Source organism: Antechinus flavipes, chromosome 3 (genome assembly GCF_016432865.1).
Source record: "Antechinus flavipes isolate AdamAnt ecotype Samford, QLD, Australia chromosome 3, AdamAnt_v2, whole genome shotgun sequence".
NCBI lineage: Eukaryota > Metazoa > Chordata > Mammalia > Dasyuromorphia > Dasyuridae > Antechinus > Antechinus flavipes.
This window is the reverse complement of record NC_067400.1, coordinates 63843522-63863795: the sequence shown is the minus strand read 5'-3', so window position 1 is coordinate 63863795 and position 20274 is coordinate 63843522. Positions and strand designations below refer to the sequence as shown.

The 20274-nt window shown below is 49.1% G+C and overlaps 1 protein-coding gene across 2 annotated transcripts; it reads right to left on the bottom strand.

Moving 5' to 3' along the window:
- Positions 1 to 822: 822 nt before the first annotated feature.
- PTPRN (protein tyrosine phosphatase receptor type N) lies at positions 823 to 17761 on the bottom strand. 2 transcript variants are annotated; one of them, XM_051983495.1, is made up of 23 exons: positions 17558 to 17761; positions 16031 to 16081; positions 15697 to 15810; positions 14746 to 14842; positions 13738 to 13999; positions 13262 to 13640; positions 12783 to 12914; positions 12451 to 12485; positions 11811 to 12076; positions 11441 to 11527; positions 11031 to 11110; positions 10815 to 10879; positions 9308 to 9526; positions 8547 to 8747; positions 8316 to 8463; positions 8067 to 8140; positions 7559 to 7636; positions 7292 to 7411; positions 5896 to 6062; positions 2777 to 2830; positions 2272 to 2336; positions 1941 to 2014; positions 823 to 1610 (listed from the first exon to the last, which is right to left on the bottom strand). In XM_051983495.1, exons 1-23 carry the CDS (start codon positions 17652 to 17654, stop codon positions 1539 to 1541), a joined length of 2937 nt encoding a protein of 978 aa, XP_051839455.1. In that variant the 5' UTR covers positions 17655 to 17761; the 3' UTR covers positions 823 to 1538. The 2 variants fall into 2 exon arrangements, with proteins under 2 accessions (XP_051839455.1, XP_051839456.1); XM_051983496.1 differs by having other exon boundaries at positions 13415 to 13640; positions 17558 to 17760.
- Positions 17762 to 20274: the final 2513 nt, after the last annotated feature.

Here is a 20274-nt window from a genome sequence, read left to right as displayed (position 1 = left end):
TACAGGGCTTCTGACAGCAGGGTCAAATCTTGGGCTCAAATTCCCCTTCACTAGATGTGTGACCCTGGACAGGGCAGCTAACCCGAGTTCGGATTTCTCCATCTATACAATGGGGATGATATTGGGTGGAAATCTGAGATTTTTAATGTGAGCCATTGCAGATGTAGGGAGATGCACTGTTAGGGGATTCCCTCCAGGAACCCTAACTGCTCTCTGGTCGGTGCTTCCTTCAGCACCATCTGCTTGGCCAGGCTTGAGGAGGAAGGGTGAGTTGCAATGTTTGCCCCTGTCTGAAGCTTCTCAAAACCAGCACCTGAATGTATAGCTGCAGGACTACAAGTGAAGCTACAAGTAAATCTGCCCAGTAAGCTGTTGCTTGCACATGTGTGTTATAGTTGAAGGAAAACTGGCAGTTTCTGGTTTTAAACCCAGCTCTGGTGCTGTCTGGAACCCTGGGAAAATTTCCCCTTTTTGTGCTTCAGTTTCTATCTATGTATATTTTATAAAATGAAAACATCACAAGCTTCAAGGTCTCTTCCTGCTAAGAAATATATGAAACTTTGATTTAGGGTGGGGGTTCATGGATGGAGGACTTCCCGTGGTGGAGAGATGGGATATTTGGAACCATAAATCACTGAGGTGGTCCAGAAGGTAGAGAGGGGAGATTGATCCACTGGCACCCCAAGAAAGAACTATTAATTTCTGTTCACAAGAGAAAGATAAACCTGGCAGCTAACCAAGACCCAGAACTGGGAGAAACAGACAAGAGACCAGAGGTGGGGCCTTGGAAGGCAGGCAGATAGAGATAAGCAGGAGTCAAAATTGCAGTTGCACAGACAAAACATGGACTTTATTCACATTGATACAAAATTAGATCTTTCTAGAAAGGTTGATGAACACTGGAGGGAAAAGGAGTTGAGAGACAGTCATTTGGTGGGGTGGTGGGGTGAGGAGATAGGGGAGGGATGGTCCAGAAAGGGCAGGATGCCAGATGCCTGGATCCTCCTCCCCAGGGGGAGTTTGGGCTTGAGGTAAGGTTTTTATAAGGTAGGAAAATGAGAGTAGGCCTGGGAGAATGGTTAGATAGGAGGAGTGGAGTTCAAGGCTGGAAGCTTCCCTGACCCCCAATATTTTTACTCATACTAAAGGTGTACAATAAGAGGCAATCCCTCCTGGCCCTGGGGTCCTTGGGGAGATGGGAACTGGAAGGCCAGGTGGAAGAAGAAAGGAAGAAGCTTGTAGGTATAAATTTATGCTCTCCCTTCCCCCCCCCCTTCTCTTATCTTTCAGACAACTGCCCGTTAGTGGAACCTGGGGTTCCTGAATGTGGAAATCCCCGAGATCGGGATGTGTAGGAGAAGAGTCTGACTCCCATTCCATTTTTTGGAGAGGGCTCAGATTCAGCTCTGGGAAGTGGAACAGGAGATACAGAGCAGGGGATGCTGGCATAGGATAGAGATGCTTGTACAGACCATTAAAGAGCACAGGGATTGAACCATGCCCACAGGAGGGGCAGGAAGCAGAAACAGTGGGTTTGTTTACTGAGGCAGAGCCTTCAGGATGGCATTTACTTCCTCTGCTACTGCTGTCAGTGCAAATTCAAACTGGTCCTGGTGAAAGGGACAGAGAATTGTGTTAAATGGATCAGGATCAGAAGAGAGAAAGGGAGAGAGATGGAGAGGGCAAAAGAATTGTGTTAGGAACCAGGGCCAGGAGATAGAAACCCCAGAAAACCAGGAAGAACGGCTTGCCTAATTTGGGGAATAGCTGGGATGAAAGGATAGAAACATGCAGAGAGGCAGGGCAAATTGCTTCATGGATGTCTGCTACACCAGCTGTTACTGGGGCCAAGTGGGCATGTGGTTAAAAAAAGATCCAAGGAGAGAGGAGGGGAAGTTGAGAGATGGGACGAGCCCAGGGATGAAGGGGAGGAGAGCTACCTTGGTGCGGACGAGTCCGGGCCGCTGATCTCGAACATGCTCCAGGGTAGCAGCAATATCAATTTCCTTCACTCCTGGCAGAGGGGGAGACATAGGGAGTTAGGGGAGATGGGAGGAGATCGCAGAGGAGGAAGGGTCTCTGGCAATGACAAGCCTTCCAAGAGGGAGATTGGGAAAGAATATCGGGGTATGGCAACTTGTCCCTCCCTAATCCCTTGAGGCAGCTGTAGAACTGAATTTTGCAGAAAGATAAAAGCCAGGGAGGCTTGGGGCTCAGATGAGCAACTGAAGACAAGGCAGAGGTGAGGGAAAGGGCAAGGAATGTCCTCACCTTTTGCCATCCGGTTCAGCACCATGTCAATGAGGATATAAGTACCAGTCCTCCCTGCTCCATCACTGAAATGAAAGGTTTGGGAGATTGGGTTGGAAGGGCTCAGGTCCAGTTTGAAAGGGAAAAGGATATACAAAATCAGATTGGGGTTGGAAATGTGTGTTCATGACAGAGATCTGAGGATCGAGGAGACCAAAGTTTGAAAGAAAGAGCAAAAAAAAAATGAAGTATGGAAATCAGGGATTAAATTGTGGGGGTTTCCTCTAAGACTGAAGAAATTCAGGGAACACTGATATTAATAATTCTATTTTTAGAGAAAGAGTTCTCTAATTTTCTATTATCTCTATTGTTCACTTTTCCCACCCCAATGTGAAAGGACAAGAGCAGGTCAATGGGATAGAGATGGGGGCGACAACAAGGAGCAGCCCTGGGAATATAACCTGAACACCCACTCCCACTCTTGTCCTGATGGTACTTAATCACACACACATACACAGCTCATTACCTGCAGTGCACAATGATAGGGCAGGATCGTCCACGGTAGCACTTGTTCACCTTCCTACAACAAAAATTAGATGTGAGCCAGAGGCACAAGACTTCAATTCAACAACATTTATTAAGTGCTGACTATACATGGGACACTATGACCAGCCTTGGGAGAGCAAAGGGGGAAAAATATGGTTCCCTGCCCTCAAAGAGCTTACATTCTGCTGAGGGGGAACAGCATGTACACACAGGTAAGCAGAATACAAGGTAATGAGTGGTGAAAGGGGCAAAGGGAAGATTTTCCATTAAGAACTCTAGACATATTAAAAGAACAACAGTGTTTATATCTGGCGGTGAATTCCGGTACATCAGGGAGGGTTTCACAAGGAAGGAGGCACCCAACCTGAACCTTGAAGGAAGACAGGGAATCTCAAAGATGGAGAAGAGGAGGAAGTACATTCTAGGCTTGGGGGGATGGCTTGAATAAATGTACAGAAGTGGGGGATAAAAGGTATAATTTGAGGATTAACTAAGTAATCCGGTTTGGCCAAAACATGGGCTGTATGAAGAAGAATAGCTGAAGACACGGGCTGAGACCAGATTGTGAACAAAATGCCAAACAAAGACATAAATCATTTGGGAAGGGAGACATAGTTTATGTGCTGTCATTAGGAACTAACATGGTACCATCCTGGGAGGGGCTGGACCCTGCCATGAACAGAGAAGGGTTAGGTGCCTCTTTGCCCTTAAGGCTTCCCATTGATACCCCGTTTAGTCATGTTTGGGGGTGTGGTTTCAACTGTCTAGTGACCTGATAAGCCCTCTGTAGAATCACTGGGGTAATTTGAAAGGGAACAGCCTAAAACAGCGTGGGAGCAGGGAAGGGGACAGGGCAAGAACTAGAGATCACACCTCAGTTTCAACCGATATAGGAGAAAGCTGTACTTATCTTTGGGGATTAAGGGTGGGAGGATGGAGTGTAAGCCTCTAGAATCCCTCTATTGGGAGGATTATTTCCATGTCCCCAAGGGAATCTTCCCTCTACCTTATTCCTGGCCATGAGGGACATTTTGTAATAGAGAATAGTCCTCAGCCCCTTGGGATCACTTGGTGGTTCCTTCCCCCCATCAGCTCCTTCTTATAATTCTATAGACTATTTTCACTCTTACCCAAGCTTGATTTAGTTCTTTGAATTAGTTAAGGAGGACAGACCTTGGGATGGATACTTGTTAGAACCCAATGGGGGATGAGTATCATGGGAAGACATTATAGTCCAGCACGCTGTGTTGCTATGTATAAAGTGTCCTCTTGTAAATAGATCCTGAATTTAGTAACACTTGGATTTTTAAATTTTGGACTTAGAATATAAAATTTTCAATAATTCTATTCCTATGGGATTGCATAGTTGAATCATGTGTCCATAAGTCATTTGGTCCATTTAGAACCCAGATTCTTTTCTGACACTCTAATCATAGCTCATTTTTCCTTACTTTATCTCTCAGTGATTTGTCTCTTATCACTCATTGTCTCTGTCTCTCACCCTTCATACTGGAAATGCTAAAACTCACTGATCTTTTTTTCAGGTTAGGGAGGAAAGGTAAGTCATCTACAAGATCTACTAGCTTAGTTTCTGAAGCCCGTCCCAGCTCCCCGGGGAAGATGGATGGAGCTTGGAGCCAGGTTTGAGCAGGTGACACCTGGGGGACCAGCCTCCTTCTGAGAATGGTTATCCACCTGATTGGGGGGAGAGTAAGTAGGACCATATAGTTTTTCCAGGACAAAAGTCAGATAGTATGAGGATGACACTGAACACACACCTTGCCAAACGTTCAGAATTTGAATCCAAGTCTCCCATATTAACCTCAGCTTCCCTTATCTTTTCCTTCATTCCCTTTTTTCAGGGTGGGTGCAATATGGGAGACAGATCAGTGTGTTCATGGTGAGTGTGTGTGTGTGTGTGTAGAAAAGTACAAATAAAAACCTTAGCATTCTGCCTGTCTATCCAAAGGGAAGGGTCCCAGAGGGGGTGGCGGTAGAAGCCATTGCCAAAGGCAGCTCCATAGATTTTATGGTGTTGTGGCCAAACAGGATTCTTTCTCAGCAAATATCCCCAAAGCAAATCCACCAAAGCCCCGAGAAACAATAATGTCTTTCCTCCCTCTCTTCCCTGCCCTCTGTCAAGGTCCCCAGGGCCTTTGTCCTCTCAGGCAGCCTGCTGGGGGGCTTTCCTGGGGCCCCATCCATCCTGTCCGTGCGGCAGCCACACCTGCCAATGATCACTTTTGTGACTATGCAACTGAAGCCATAATACTAGCTGCAGATCACAAAAATGACACTGGCAGCTGTGAGGGAGAGAGACAGAGAGAAGGACAGAGACAGAGAGAGAGAGACTGAGGGACAGAGAGAAAAGGAAGAGCAACTGAGGAGACAGAACAAGCAGGGATAAGGGGGAGATGGAAATGGTGGAGAATCAAAAGAATCAGAACAGACCCAGAAAGGAGATGGACATAGAAAAGACAGTCCTGGATTGAAGGATGTGGAGAGGGGAAAGCAGCTCAGGGTGAGAGGTCAGAGTGAGCCCTCAAGGCAGGGGAAAGAGCTATGGGATTTGGAGTCAGGGGCCCTGGGTTCAAATCCCAGCTCAAACATTTTACTAGCTGTGTCACCCTGAGCCAATCACTCCTCTGGACCTTAGTTTCTTCATCTGAAAAATGGGAAGGGGTGGACTAGATGGCCTTTAGGTTCCCTTTCAACTGTTAAGCTCTGATTTTGTGACCCAGCTTGTTCTTCACTCTCCACCCCCCATTATTGGACTGAAAGGAGATGAGCCTAGGTAGTATGAGCTGCTGCATGGAGGAAAGGGGTAAGCTGAGAGATAATGGGGAACTGCACCCCAAACCTCATGGTGAGCTCTCCCCCAATTCTCCTCAGCTTCTACCGTTTCCAAGGGTCTGGGACAAAGGAGTTTCTGCCTTAAACCTGGTCCCCCTGACCAGGAACACACGTGCTACTGTTTATCCTGAATTATGAAAGCTCTCTTCTCCTTGCTTCTCTCAAGCCAGACCAAAGCTGTTTCTCGCTCAGTCCCATCCCTGTCCTCCAGATGCTTTATCCCACATCCCAGGACTTGGTGCTCACCTGCGGAAGTCCAGCAGGGGCCGAGTCGAGGTTGGGGTGCCCTCAGCTGGCCAGCTGAGGAAATGGAACTGAGTGAGGGTCCGAGTCTCTTGGGATTGCACATTTTTCAGGTAGAAGCTTCGCACCAGGAAATCCTCACACCAGATGTGCTCTGAGACCAGGTTCACCTGCATGGAGAAGGGGCTCAGTCTCCAGGTGATCCCCTTTGTTAATGGGGGGAGTTCCTCCCTATCCCCAGTGTATATCTTGGGCTTTTCAACCTTTGGACACCTCTCCCCCCATTTGAAGACCCATCACCTTACCTTTCCCCTTCCACCTACTGGAATTTTTCAAGCTCAGCCTCCTTCTTGAAGTCTTTTTTAATCACCCTAGTTAACCGGAACCTCTCCCCCTCTTCTGAACTCCTCTAAGGCAGTTGTTGTCTTGAGCTATCCATCTGGCATTCATGATAGCATTTGCTGCTAGAACACCTTCGCTTTACCTTGAATCTATCTTGTACAAACATGGCTTTCTGTATATTGTTTCCTCTCACATGTGAGATCCATCAAGGTTGGAACCATTTCTTTTTCTTTTTCTTTCTTTCTTTTTTTCCCCCTTGAGGCAATTGGGGTTAAGTGACTTGCCCAGGGTCACACAGCTAAGAAGTGTTAAGTGTATGAGATAAGATTTGAACTCAGGTCCCTGCCTTTCTTTGTATCCCTTAAGCCTGGCCTATAGTACTCAATTAATAAAATGCTCATTGACTTGACTAAAATGGACCTTAGAGATTAATGGTCCAACGCTCTCATTTTACATGTGAAGAAGTAAAGATCTCAAAAGGGAAAACAAGCAAGAGTCAGGATCAGGATTAGAATATAGGTCTCTGAATTCATCTAGTACCAATTCCAAACCACTGTGTAATTTTTGGAAAGTCCCCTAAAATAACTCTGCTCTTTTATTTATGAAATGGGGATAACATCTGTATTACTTAGCTCTCAGATTGGCCATGAGGATCAAAGTGCTATTATAATCATAAATCCTTCTCTAAACCATCCCTGCTGCCTTGTATTACTAGTTAATTTTTCATGTGTCTGTGCCTTTGGTTGCCCAAGCTAAACGATAAATTGCTGGAGGGCATGAATTATATCTTAAACTTCTTTTATCTCCACAGGGTATCCAGCACGGTGCTGAGCAAAGGGCATGTGCTTAAGAAATACTGATTGAGAGACAAGTCAAGGACTGCTGGTGGGAGGCATTAGATCTCTTAATCCCAGACTCCTTCTCTTCTTTCTTTAAAGAGTGGAAAGTTTGTGCCAGCTTCTGTTTCTTCCTTTTCTGCATGAATGTTCTCCTCCCTCTCTGTTTCCTTCCTTTCACCCTCCCTTTCCTCCCATGGTCTCTTGGGGTCCTGCCCAACCTCATAGACATGATAGAGGGAGGAGCCCTCATCCGGCCAGTAGCGGTCACATTGCTTGACTCCATCCTCCACCAAGGGGGCCAGCATCACGATGACCGTGCAGCCATTTTCCCACACCATCTGAGGGAGGAGAGATCTCAGTGTCAGAAGGGTCAGGGGGTTGGGATGGGGAGGACATCGGCTCTATTATATCCCTGCCCACTTCCCCAGGTGACCTCCCCTGGGATAGTTCTCCTCACTCGCTCCCACTTTCCTCTGGGAGCTCACCTGCCAGAAGTCCGAAATAGTGTGGGAGAGCGGGCCCTGGGTGGCGATGTAGGCTGGCATCCGAGGATCGTGCTCAATCTGGGTCCATCATGTTGGGGTGGAGGAGAGTCAAATTAGAACTGGGAAACACCGCCAGGGGCAGGAGGAGTGGGGGTGGGTTTGGACCTTAGTTTAGATGCTAAAGGATACTGTAGGAGAGCAGAAAAAAGTTAAATTTGGACAAACCTAGCCCATCAGTGGTGTGACGTTGGGTTCATCCTTAACATGGAGATGATAGGACTTATAATACCTTCTTTCACTGGGATATGGTGAGGAAAGCATTTCGCAGACTAAAGCCTTCTATAAAAGTCAATTATTAGAATAATAATAGGTACTGCTTTTAGGGGCTGAGACCAGGGTGGGTACCAAAACAATTCAATGCAGAAATGGTGACCAAGAGAAAGGTAAAAAAGTTCAGGATGGGAATTGGGTTTGGGTTTTTGCTGGTGATGGGGAATTCAGTACTCACAATGGGGCTAGCGTTGATATAATCGCTCCGAGAAGGACTGCTTTCCACCTTCAGCTTGATTCGAGCATGGTCATCTGCACAGAACCCCAAACACATCCCGTACCCCCATCTTTGGGTTATCAGGGTACTAACAACTCCCTTGCCAGCCAGCCCCTCCACCAAGAAAGGATTCCCCACCAGAGATACCTGGGCTGCTCACTCAAGCCAACCATCCCTTGGCCCAATAACCTGGAACAAAAAGGGACTTACAGGGCACAAAGTCAGGGTTCCTGTTCTTCTTGAGGTTCGCGTCGCCCTGGGCCAGGCTACAGGCATTGGGCTCTGCCTGGTAGGCACACAGGGCTTGCCACTCCTTGGCCAGGCGGTCCCGGTTTCGCAGGTGGTCCTCCATATAGGCCTGGAAAGCAGAAGGATAGCTGGGGACCTTCCTTCCTCTAGGTACCCCTGTCCAGCCCGCTGATCCTCAGCTGCCACCCTCACCAGGATCATGTGTCCCGTGGAGATGTCCATGTTGGCTTGGGCGGGCTCCTCGCACCACGACGGGGTGCTGCTGTGGGAGCTGGGGCTCGCTTGGGCAGCATCGCTGAACTGAGAGGAGATGCTGCTCACCCTCGAAGGCTCTGGAGGTCCCTCGGACCGGCTGAACAGAGACTTGCTGGCCATGTGCTGGCGGCACAGCTCCTGGGGACCCAAGAAGTAAGACTATGTTCAGGAGCCATCAGGTGGGATCCATAGCTACCTGAGTTTTACATATTGGGACCTTTTGTTCAGTTTTATTCATTTATTCATTCAAGAAATAATTACGACCCTATCCCTAACCTCTAGAATATAGAGAGACGGGTGGGATACTGGAGGAGATACCAGATTAGATGAGGTGGGACCTTATCTGTTCTCCCAGAACCTACTGGGTGTGGTTGATTTAAAAATGAATACAGTTCTGGTAGGAAGGATTCTTTTTTTCTAAGTCTCTTCTTACAGCTGAAGGCCTATTTGAATGGGATTTGTGACTCACAGGCCTTGGAGTAGAAAGAAATCTTAGAGATTATTCAATACAGGTAGGTGCTCACTCCCTAGTATCCGGGAGGGCTGCTCCACATCCAGCCTCTGCTAGCACATATTCACAGGCACAGAATTCACTACTTTAATTCGGCTGCATCCTGCCTTGTTCATCCACCCAATCAGGCCCAAGAATTTTCCTGGCCTGTTCTAAACTCTAAGCAGGACCCCCGAGCCCCCCAGACCTGGTACTCCAAGGTGGTGTCTGCGTGGGCTCCCTCGGGCCCCAGGGCTGCCAGGCGTTCCTTTTCCCGAAGTCGCCCATGCTGCCGCAAACAGACGGCCAAGGCCGCAGCCACGAGCAGCCCTGCCACACCTGCCAGGGCCACCAGGGTCAGCAGCACCGAGCGAAGCGGAGGGGTCCCTCGGGCCGGCCGGGGCAGCACGGCAGCTGCTTCTTCACGCTATTGACACAGTATTTTGTAGGGAAATGAGTTCACTGAGTTTAAGGGAGATGGAAATGAAACTACGTCACTTTCCCCATCCTCATTCACTTTCCATTTTGGTCAGAAAAGGTAAAGAACCTCTAATCTCACTTGATACTCTCATTTTAAATAGACAGAAATAAGTGTCAAAGCCTGCATTTAGTCTCAGGGACTACCGTGGCACGTTTCCGTCACTAATATGGTCAACTCAAGTCATATTAATGTATAAAAATACATCTATTGCTCTTCCCAAGGTTATCTACGTTTTAAAAGAGGAGAAAAGAGATGTTTGATTCAAAGAAACAAAACGATAGAATTTCAGGCATGGTAGTAAAGCAGATCTTCTAGGGGGACCGCGTGTTCTGGATATTTTCATTTTAGTCCAGGTAGTTACAAAAGAATTTGTGGAAACAAAACCGTATCTTAATCTGACCTATGGTTTCCCCTTTTCCCAGTTTTATCCAAACCGTTTCTTATTATTTTGTATAATTTCACATGTAGTTTCTTAATTGTGGACGGGGATAAGGGAGAGAACTTAAAACTCAAACATTTTAAAAACAAATATAAAATTTGTTGTTGTTTTGAATGTAACTGAGGAAAAAATAAAATTTTTCTCGTGGAAACCCAAAAGATGCTCTCATTTGGCAAATCCAGCAGTACCCCCTGCTGGTGATAAAGAGAACAGCGTGAAAAGGGGATCTTTGGTTCTGGACACTTGGGCCCATCACCATCTCAGTGGAACCAAAGAATATCAGAACTGGCAGTGAAAGTCGGGACTTCACTTACACATGCAGTGCCCAAGTCCTAGAGAATGCTAAGCAGCCTGCCAAAGTCACACGTCCCTTATCTTCAAGACTCATCTGGGGCTCATCTTCTGTGAAACATTCCTTAATTCCTCCTAATAATGCTTTCCCTTCTTCAAATTACCTTGAATTTATTACCAGCACGGTATATGAGAGTATAAATATGGATGTGTGTATATACATGTGTGTATAATATATATGTGTGTATATAAAACTAGTGTACACATTCTATTCTATTTGTCTAAACAGAATGTAAGCTGGAGAGCAGAGATCTTATTCTTCTTTGCATACAAATGTTTGTTCATTTACTGCCTGACGGACACCGGACCCTCCTGAGGTCCCTCCCAGGTATCAAGCCTTTGATCTCCAAATTGTAGCTCAGTTTCCCCGGGGACCACTAACACCCCTTTCCGCATCCCCAAACACAACAGCCTCAGGCTTAATAGAAAGATTTCCTGGCGTACCTGGCCCACCCCTGTCTGTAGGATTCGGAACCCTGTCTCTGCTTCCAGCTCTGACTTCACCAGTCCTACAAGAAGGAGACATTTTAGGCTTTTTCAGCTTGCAAGAACCTTCACACTACCCCCTGCTACGCCATACCGTAGGTAAGCTGAGTTAATCAGGATGATGGTGAACAGACCTGAGGCAGGGATCAAGATGGGACTGGGGGTGACATTTACCAGCTTGCTGCGTCACATCAGCCAAAGACACGTTCTGCTCATTGTTCCGGATTCGAAAGGTGAGGGCTGATCCCACCACGCTGAAAGGCAGGAGTCAAGTTATGGTCTGATCTTCAAGACTTAGTTGCTGATGGTAAAACTGTATTTGGTAGGACTGAGGAAAGGATAAGTTAAGCTCTCTAGGGGAAACATGAAGATCTGGGGCCAATTCTGGATCAGACAATGGGCACACGCCCCTAAGAAGTGTGCCCTCAAGTCCAGACATGTGGAGAGAACACGGTGCCATTCTGGCTGCTGCTGCTCCCCAACCTCTCCGATCCCCAACATCTCCAGGGAGAGGAAGAGGACTCTGGCCTCTCACCCTACTCTCGGTCCACCCCTCACCCCAACATTCACGGCATCGGTACCACCTGATATTGATGAAGTTCTCAGAAGACATGTGGATGTGTTCTGCCAGGGTCTCCAACAGTCTGACTCCAGCGGTCAGTCCCAGGGGCCTGAAGTTAGAGAGGGCAGAGGAAGAGGAAGGAAGGAAGGACTTCTCAGCTACATCATCCTGGGAGAGACACGCCCTGCAAAGCAGGGAGGGCCCGGGAAGCAGCCTCCTTACCTCCCTCTCCCACCATATTATCATCAATCAGTTCCCCTCTTCTCTCAGATCAGATATTCCCTTTTCTAACCAGGAGGTTTGTTGCCCATATTTTATGCAAGGCAGGTAGCCAACTATCCCCCTTCCTCTCACCCCCTTGCCTGCCTCTGGATTCTCCTCAAGAACCTTACTTCTGGTCAGTCACTATGTAGCCATACTCCTCTGCAGAGTGAGCCGGGGGCTGATCTCCCCCAGACAGTCCTTTCGGACTCAATGGACTTTTCTTCTCCATCAGGACAGGCATGCCAAGGGAAGGGGGCGGCTCTGAGGGGCCTGCCACGTCGGCCCCCTGGACAAGAACTGGGGTGCCGCCACCAGCAGGGAGTTCAGATAAGGAGGCCGTGGCAGAGGGGGATTCTCCACTGTCTCCCGTGTGCTGCATGTCTCCTTCCATTATCTATCCAAAATAGGAAAAGAGAGACCTGAAGGTAGAAACACTGCAAACTAAAACCTGATCCCTTGTGTCTGGGGCTCTGGGGCACAGAGAGTGCTGTCATATGGGTGCCTCCAATAATGAGGCTGGAGTGGCGGGGTGTGACAAAGCCACGTGAAGTGATGGAGAGACCCTGGACTAGTAGATGGAAGTTCTTGGTGCTGCCTCTGATTAGTGATGTGACCGTCTCTCTAAATGCACTTTCCCCATCTGTAGATAAGGGATGTTGGATTAGAGGCAATTGCTCCAATTCCTTCCCAGTTATAACATTCCATGGGTCTCTGAGAAGGAGGGGTTGATGTTGGGGTAAATTCAGCAGAGTTTGGATCCTGTCTTACTTTCTTGCTCACAGCATCAGAATTTTCAGCTTCACCTGTGGGAAGGATAGAAAAGACTCATCAGGCAGGATGAAGAGAACCAGCACAAAGAGGGAACTTCTGATCAAGGTGCCATTTCTGACATTAATTAGGATCCATTAGCCCCCCAGATTGTTGTATGAGCTCCTCTCTTTCATCCTCCTTCTTCCTTTTCATCCTTTCCATGAGAAAGGCTTTCCTTCTCTTTGCCTTATTTCTAATACCTGGTCACGCATAGTATCCATGGAATATTGATCACCCCCCCCAAATCCAAGGCTCCTGGGGGCCTTGGATCTCTCCTGCTGGACACTCACCCCGGTTCTTCCCCGCACCCTTGGGCAGAAGCTGCATTAGAGCGTAGAGGCTGTTGAGTTGCTCCCGACTCAGTTGCTTTAACTCTACCCCATAGTTAGCCAGCACTGCTGCCAGTCTCTGCAGAACCACATCTGCCAAGGAATCAGAGAGAGAAGGCTTGGAGATAGGGATGGGAGGAGAGGGGAGGAAGCGATGTGGTGCCAGGGGAACAAGCGATGCAGAAGAGGGAATGAGGAGGACCTATCGACTGCATATCCACTGAGGAAATCAGCCCACTCCTTAGCCCGTCTACCAGTGTTTTGAGAAAACTACTCATGTGAAAGGGGTTAAAGGCATTCTGGATTTTATCTAAGGAGCCATAGCCTGGATGGGCTGAGCTCCCCATAAGACAGGACAAGTAGCTGAAAGAAGAGAGAGATGGATGGAGAAAATAGGAAGCTGGAGAGGGAGGATGGAATGGTAGGTAGGCAGAAGTTACCTGGTTGGGGGCCTGGTGATAGAGACACTAAAGCAGGAGGCTCTGGTTCCCGCTCCCCAGTGCCCCCTATCCCTTCCTCCCCATAGGTCTGTGGAGAGTCTCCGCCCTGGCTGTTGCCTGCCTGTTCTTGTAGCCTTTGACCCTTGAGCCTGCCTGAAGCGGGGGGCTCCTGGGCCAGGTAGAGGAGTCCAGGGTCTTGGAACAGCTGAGCAGATACAGGCCCTGGAGGGTTCCTGTAGGAAAGGCTGGGGTGGGCACCAAACGCATTCTTAGAAGCAGCTCTGCTGAAGAGGGCCGGGGCCTCGGCCTTCGGCTGAGGGACTACTGTGACCAGCCCCGGGGGGTTCTCCAGGGCTCGGGAACTTTCCTGGGAGGCAAACTGTATGGGAAAGCAGAGTTCGTGGTCAGAAGAAAGTTGGGGGTGGGGTGGGAGTGGGGGCGGCTGCAGCCAAGGAACGGCTGCTCTTAGGTCTCACCTGGTGGAATAGGTAGGGCTGCAGCAGCGTGGGCTCATAGCTCAGGGCAGGGAGTGGGGGCTGCGGGGGCAGCAGCAGATGCTCCAGGAGTGGAGGCAGCAGGTCAGCCGGGAGGGAAGGCAGCAGAGCCCCAGCCCCACCCCCACCCCCGCCCAGCAGAGGCCTCTGAAGTCGATGTTGGGCTGCAGGGCTGGAGCCCGTGGGGGGGCCGGCTGGAAGCAACTCCCCAGGGAGAGCCGGTCTCCGGGATGCCAGGCCGGATCTGGGGAGGAAAGCAATGTGTGTGGTGGGGAAGGGCAGACAGGTAGCAGGGGGGAAGAGCCGTGGAACACCGGGTCCTATAATCAACTGAAGGATGACCTCGGGCCTTGAGCGGGTGTGACTTCTACATCGGGGGCAGCTGAAGCGTGGAGCAAGGCTGGGACAACTCCCCCCAAACTGGTCTTCCCGGCCCCCCCAAAGCAGTTGTTAGAAACAATGTGGGGAGTGGGGAAGGGAAGGCAAATCTCCGTCCTTTCCAATCATGGCAGCAGGCTGTATGCTGGGTTCCAGAGCTCTAGGTCACTCAGATGCCCATCATCCTCCGTGCCTTGTCTACATTATACATCTCAGTGTTCTTTGTCCCCTTTGTTTTTGCTCTCACTTCCTCAGGAGACAAACAAGGAGAGCTGAGCACCAGGGAACTGCCATCCATATGGCCCGTCCCTTCACGGTCCAGGAATGTCATATATGCATGTGAAATGAGGGATGAGCAGAAGGGCAGTTAATTACTTTGTTACCGATAGTCAATTCCTGGAGTGGAGGCAGGCTGGCTGAGACTGGCAAAATCATGCTACCACCTTGACTCAGCCCTACAATGCCCGTCTGCCATTCCTCGGCCCTTTCCTTCTCCCCTGAACCTTTTCAGTTCTTCTAATCTCCTTTTTCAGCACAAAACCCTTTCAGCTGGGCTACAAAATTCATTGGCCTGTGCTGGGGGTCTTTGTCCCACGTGTCCCCGGGCCCTACCTGTCCTTGGAACCAGGGTCTGGTGGTCGGAGCCGGGGGATCCGCTCCATCTCCTGGGATATCACATACTGAGTGAGGTCATCCTGCCAGGATAGTCCTTGGAGGAGAAACCCAAAGAGGATGGTACTTTGGGATGGGCTAGTTCATCCACAAAATCCGAACGAGCAAAAAATGATTCCCAATATGTATGTTGAAGGGAATGAGAATGAGCCAGGCAGGATGGGTATATTTTTATGTATCTTTGAGTACCTCTTTCTAAATTATCTTTCTGTTGTGTTTTTAATTGAAATGGAATCTCCCTATCTCATCCAGCTTGCTGTCCCCCACTCCTGGGGACCCACCATATTGGTGCCAGATTCAGGATTTCTGGGTTCAAGAGATCCACTAGCCTTTCAGCAGGGATTATAGTAGCACGATGCTGGGTTTCTCTGAAACCATCTTGGTGATTCTGAGGCAGCTCTCATTTCTGTGCTTCCTAGATAAGTAAGGGCACTTTAGTTTTAGCTCCTAGAGAAGGCAGTACATAAGGAATCATGTATGTTCCATCTCTGTCCTTTCTTCCCCTGTGTGGTCTGCCCTAACCTTACAATTCATGGTTTTTTTTTTTTTTAAGTTTTTTCCAGTAACACAATTCTTAGGTTCCTGGTCCTGATGCTTAGGCAGAATGAAAATATGGGACTGGCCAAGAGCATTGTGTGCTGGCCCTTGCAGCCTCTGTTCTGGTCTAAATGATCCTTTTGGAATCTTCTAATATTCATTAAAAGGCAATCTACTCGAATGATGACTTGGCTCCACTAAATAAACAAGAAAATGGATGATTATAGATGTAAGGGTAGATACAGGACAGGAAAGAGACACCTCGTTCTATGGAAAGCTTCAATTCTCATTTCTCCCACTTTTAGCTGACAGATCCCTGCCCTTCTCTCCCCAACCTATTTATACCTCACTTACCTTGAGACATAAGCTGCCGAAGCACACTTTGCAATCGTTGGAGGATGGGTGAGGTGACCTGCAGCAGGGGCCGGACTCTCCCCGCACCCGTCTGGCACTGTCCAAACAAACCATCTAGGGGGACAAGGAGTGGTACTTCTGGGCAGCCAGGCACCCCACTTCACATATTCCATAGCCCTAGGACCCCCCCTTATCTCCTGAGGGAACGGGAAGACCAGGTGAGATAGGACTCCCTTCCCTCAGCTCCTGATCCAACGTTGCCTCCTCCCAGCCTCCCCTTCTTCCCATCCACAGTTCTCACTGCCACGTGGCTGACTTTCCTTTCTCCACTCACCCTGGATACAGACCTCCTGGTGAGAGCAGAGCCTACGGTCAAACAGGCAGCCTGTGGATGGACAGATGAGTCCATCAATTTGCCAGCCAAGCAAATTAAATAGTCATAGATGGGGAAAGGAGAGGGGGTTGGGAGAGGTCATTTGGAGCCATCCTAGCCAGGGTTGTACATATGCCAGGAGAAATGGTGCAGGAGGGGTCTGGAATCCTCGGGGAAGGGAAGTGTTAGGGCCTGAACCCAAGCCTGGCAACATGGTTGCTGAAAGCCTCAGTTTCCCCATATGTGCAATGGAACTGTTTGCACACACTCCTTTTCCACAGCTGCTCCTAGGGGCACAACCTTCAGGAGACCTACGCGAGGGGGCTGTTAGCATGACTGGGGCTAGTGGACCAGGAGGACCAGCTCAGCTACTTCTTAGGCCTTCAGGATGGAAGGCCTCCCACTTAGTGAACAATGGGGGGGATGTGGAAGGGCGGAGACCACCGCCCTCCTATGGGGAAAGGGCCCTGAGGGCAGGAGGGGCTTCTGAGGGTGGGAAGCAGGGAGTGTGGGACTGGTGGAAACCGCAGCCGTCCTCAGGGCTGCTCCAGAGTCCCCAGGCCGGCCTGCACAGGCTGCCCCTGTCCAGGGTGCTGACGCCCAGGCCCGGGTGGGGCCGAGGATTTGGAATCGGCCGCTCGGGGCCGTGATGGGAGGTGGGGAGGGGAATGGGCGAGGCAACTGCGCGAGGCCTGTTCCCATCCCCACTGTCAGAACCCACACGGCCACCCGATGCTCTCCCCTCGGTCCTCAAAGACAAGGACCGGCCTGGAAAGGGGGGGGTGTCAGACTAGGAGTCAGCCTGCTCACTCCCCTTTCCCACGCGCCCCCCCCCGCCCCCGCCCCCAGTTCGTGAGTCAGCGACTGACTCTGTCTCCGGCCGCTCAGCCGTGAGTCAGCGCCGAGCCGGGGGGTGAGGGGAAGGGGGGTTAGAGGGAAGAGAGACCCCCTCCCCCCTCTATCTCCTTTTCCCCCATCGCCCCTTTCCAACAGGACTGACCCGGCCTCTCGATCTTTCTTGCGACCCAACCTTCTCTTTCAGAGCCCCTGAACCCCGCTACCGGCTTCCTAGGCTCTTGAAGCCTGGGATACCCAAACTCCTCTCCGGAACCTTTTTGCGATCCCCAAGAGACTCCCTTCTATTCTCCCCACTTTCCTGTCCCGCCTTCTTCCAGAACTCTCTTTGGCCTTTGTATTTACCTCGGTCTTAAACCCTTCCAATCTGAAGCCCACCCCCACCCCCACCCCCTTGTCTGAAGCGAAGGCCCCATCACCCCCAGCCCACTTCCCTAAGGTCCCGCCTCCGTATCTCGGGCCCCACCCCCAAGACTACGCCCCCTTGCTCCCTCCCCCTGATTCCTTTCACCCCCCTACCCAGTTCCTTTCCGAATCCTAGTCCCCTTCCCTCCGGACTCGTGTACCCCTCCATCCCTAATCCCGGGATTCGCCCCCTTCCCATTCCCCCCAACCCTCAGGCTTCCTCCTGACCGTGGGCGCTGGTGGCGCTGCTGCCCCCAAGGCGAGAGGTCAATAGCAAGAGGCAGAAAAGCGGTCTGAGCCCCCCGAACCCCGGGAGCCGCCGCATCCTCCTCCGCTGGGCGCGCGCAGGCTCCCCCGGCAGAACCGCAGCGACACTGGCGGGAGCCGGACGCAAGGGGGCTCGGGCGGGGCCACGGCATACCCCACCCACTTCAGAGGTGGGTTTCACACGCCCCTCACTGTGCCGCTCCTCCAATCCTGGCCGGGCCCAGCGCCGACTCTCCCACCTCCCCGTTCCTTATTTTCTCAGACTGGCTTTTGCGTCATAAATGTCGTCATACCCCGGTCCTCAAGGGGGTCTGCATCATGAAGACCCCCTCCTTTGAATGTCCACCCCTTTGTACAAGCCACACCCCCAATTGCCATCTGTTCCATCAGACCCTACCCCTAACTAGCAAAGGGGGGGCGGGCACAAGGGGCAAGGGGCAACGGAATTAGGGTGAATTAGCCTTTGCATCCTTCCCATTTCCTTTCCAGCCTAGTCTCCATAAAGATCTTCCTTTAACTCCTTGGAGTGTGGAAGGGAAAAGAAGGCAATTTCTTTAGCCTATCCTATAGGGCCCTCGGGGTAGAATCTGGGAGTCCTGACAGTGAAAGGGGTCACAGCTAAACCGTGAGAAATGAGGAGGGCCGAGTAGTCAAGATGCTGTTCCCCGTCTAAGCTCCAGAGTGTCCAAGGACCCAAAGTGCCCCTCCACATAGACCCTAATTGAGGAGACTTCATGCACTTTGATCTGAAATTGTGCTCCTAACAACTCTTATCAAGTCACCTGTCTTGGAAATGAGCTCGGCCCTCCTCCATGCCAGATTCTTTCAGTCCAGCTGCTATCAATAAGCTTGTAAAATCAGTGGTACAGAAGCAGCTGGCAGTGCAATAGATGGATCTCTAGTGGTGTGATGTTAAGCAAGTCACAACCTCAATTTCCCTGGTTGTAAAATGGGGTTAATAACAGCATCCACTTCAAAGCGTTGTAGTGAGACCTAAATGAGGTAATATTTGTAAATACACTCAGCAGTGGGCCTGGCTACTATATACTATATAAACATATAAATGCATATTTCTGTACTATATATTATATATACTATAGAAATACATATTCTCCTACATTCTTGCAGAAGAAGTTGATGTCCAACAAAGTTTTAACTTTCCTAAATTGGCGTGTCTCTCAATTGTTGGTGTACTAATAACACTAATGGCTGACAAGTTATTTCTGAAGTATCTTAAGGTTTGCAAAGTGTTTTGATCCTCACAAGCTTGTGGCATTATCTCCATTTTCCAGGTGAGGAAACAGGCTCACACTGGACTCGTCGCTTAGTCATACTGCTACAGTGTTAGAGATAAGGTGTAAATAAACTCAAATCCAGGAATCTTTCCACTAAACCAGATTGAACTAATCTGTCTTTGCTATCCAGGTAATTCTGGAGTCCATCATGTCAAGGGAATGATGGGAAATGGTATAGAGTAAGTCTGTTAATTCTTTTAAATGGACACTTCCTCTTTAAGGAAAAGTTGGGAATTGTGAAGAGAAAGATTACTGGAAAGGAGTATAACCCAGGGATTGTCCCAATCATACACTTAATTCTGGAGATGAAAAATTAGAAGCATTCAAGGGCAAAGGAACAGCAGCTCCAATTTAACCTCAGCTTATCTAAAATCAAACCCATCATCTGTCTCCTTTCACTCTCTAATCTGTTTCTCCTTTTGCTTTCTTAATTTCTTATACTCAATGTCATTGAAATTCTTCTAGTCACCCAGCTTCAAAACTGTCACCTTGGATTCCTCTCTCCCTCAACTACTTGGCAATTCAATCCATTTCTTTCTTTGCAATGTTTTGCCCCTCCTCCTCTCTTTCTCCTATTCCTATCAACTCGTGGAGAAGCAAAGATTATAGAAGCTGGAGTCAGCAGAAACCTTTGCTCAGATAGTCCTGCCTTTGACATTTACTAGGTAGGCAAATAACTTAATCTCTCTGACTCATCTTTAAAATGGAGATAAAATTGTACCACCTCCCTAAGGCCATTAGCAAACCTTATGGTTCTCCATAAATGTTCAGGTACCCTCAACTGGACCGTGGGTCTCCACATTAAATCTCTCACTTCCAAGCCATTCTTCATACAACCACCAGACTTGTTTTCCTAAACTAAAGCTCTGATCCCATCATATACACATCTTCCTAGCTTTAAAACTTCAAATGGCTACCCATTGCCCACCAATTCAATAAACGTTTATTCTTAATACCTATAGTGCACAGTGCTGGAGTTTAGATGGGCTTACAAGCTGTATTCCTACATTTATCTATGTTCTAGACTACTTGCCATTGCCTAAGATTTTTAGGTTCGTTTGGCTTCATGACTATCCATTTAATCCCCCAACCCTCCTTATCCCTGCCTGTAGAATTTCCCAGTGGAAAAAGACCTCAGCAGTCATTTAGCCAGATATATACCTAAAAAGGAATCCCTGAGACCAGACAAATGATCATCCAGTCTTTGCCTGAAGGCCTCCAGGAAAGATGAACTCATTACCTTTCAGAGGCAGCCTATTTCATATGGGGATAGATCTAATTGATAGGAAACTTTTTTGGGGATATCAAGTCTAAATAGTCCTCTTTGATATTTCCACTTACTACCCCAAATTCTGCCTTCTGGGATCAAACAAAAAAAGCTTC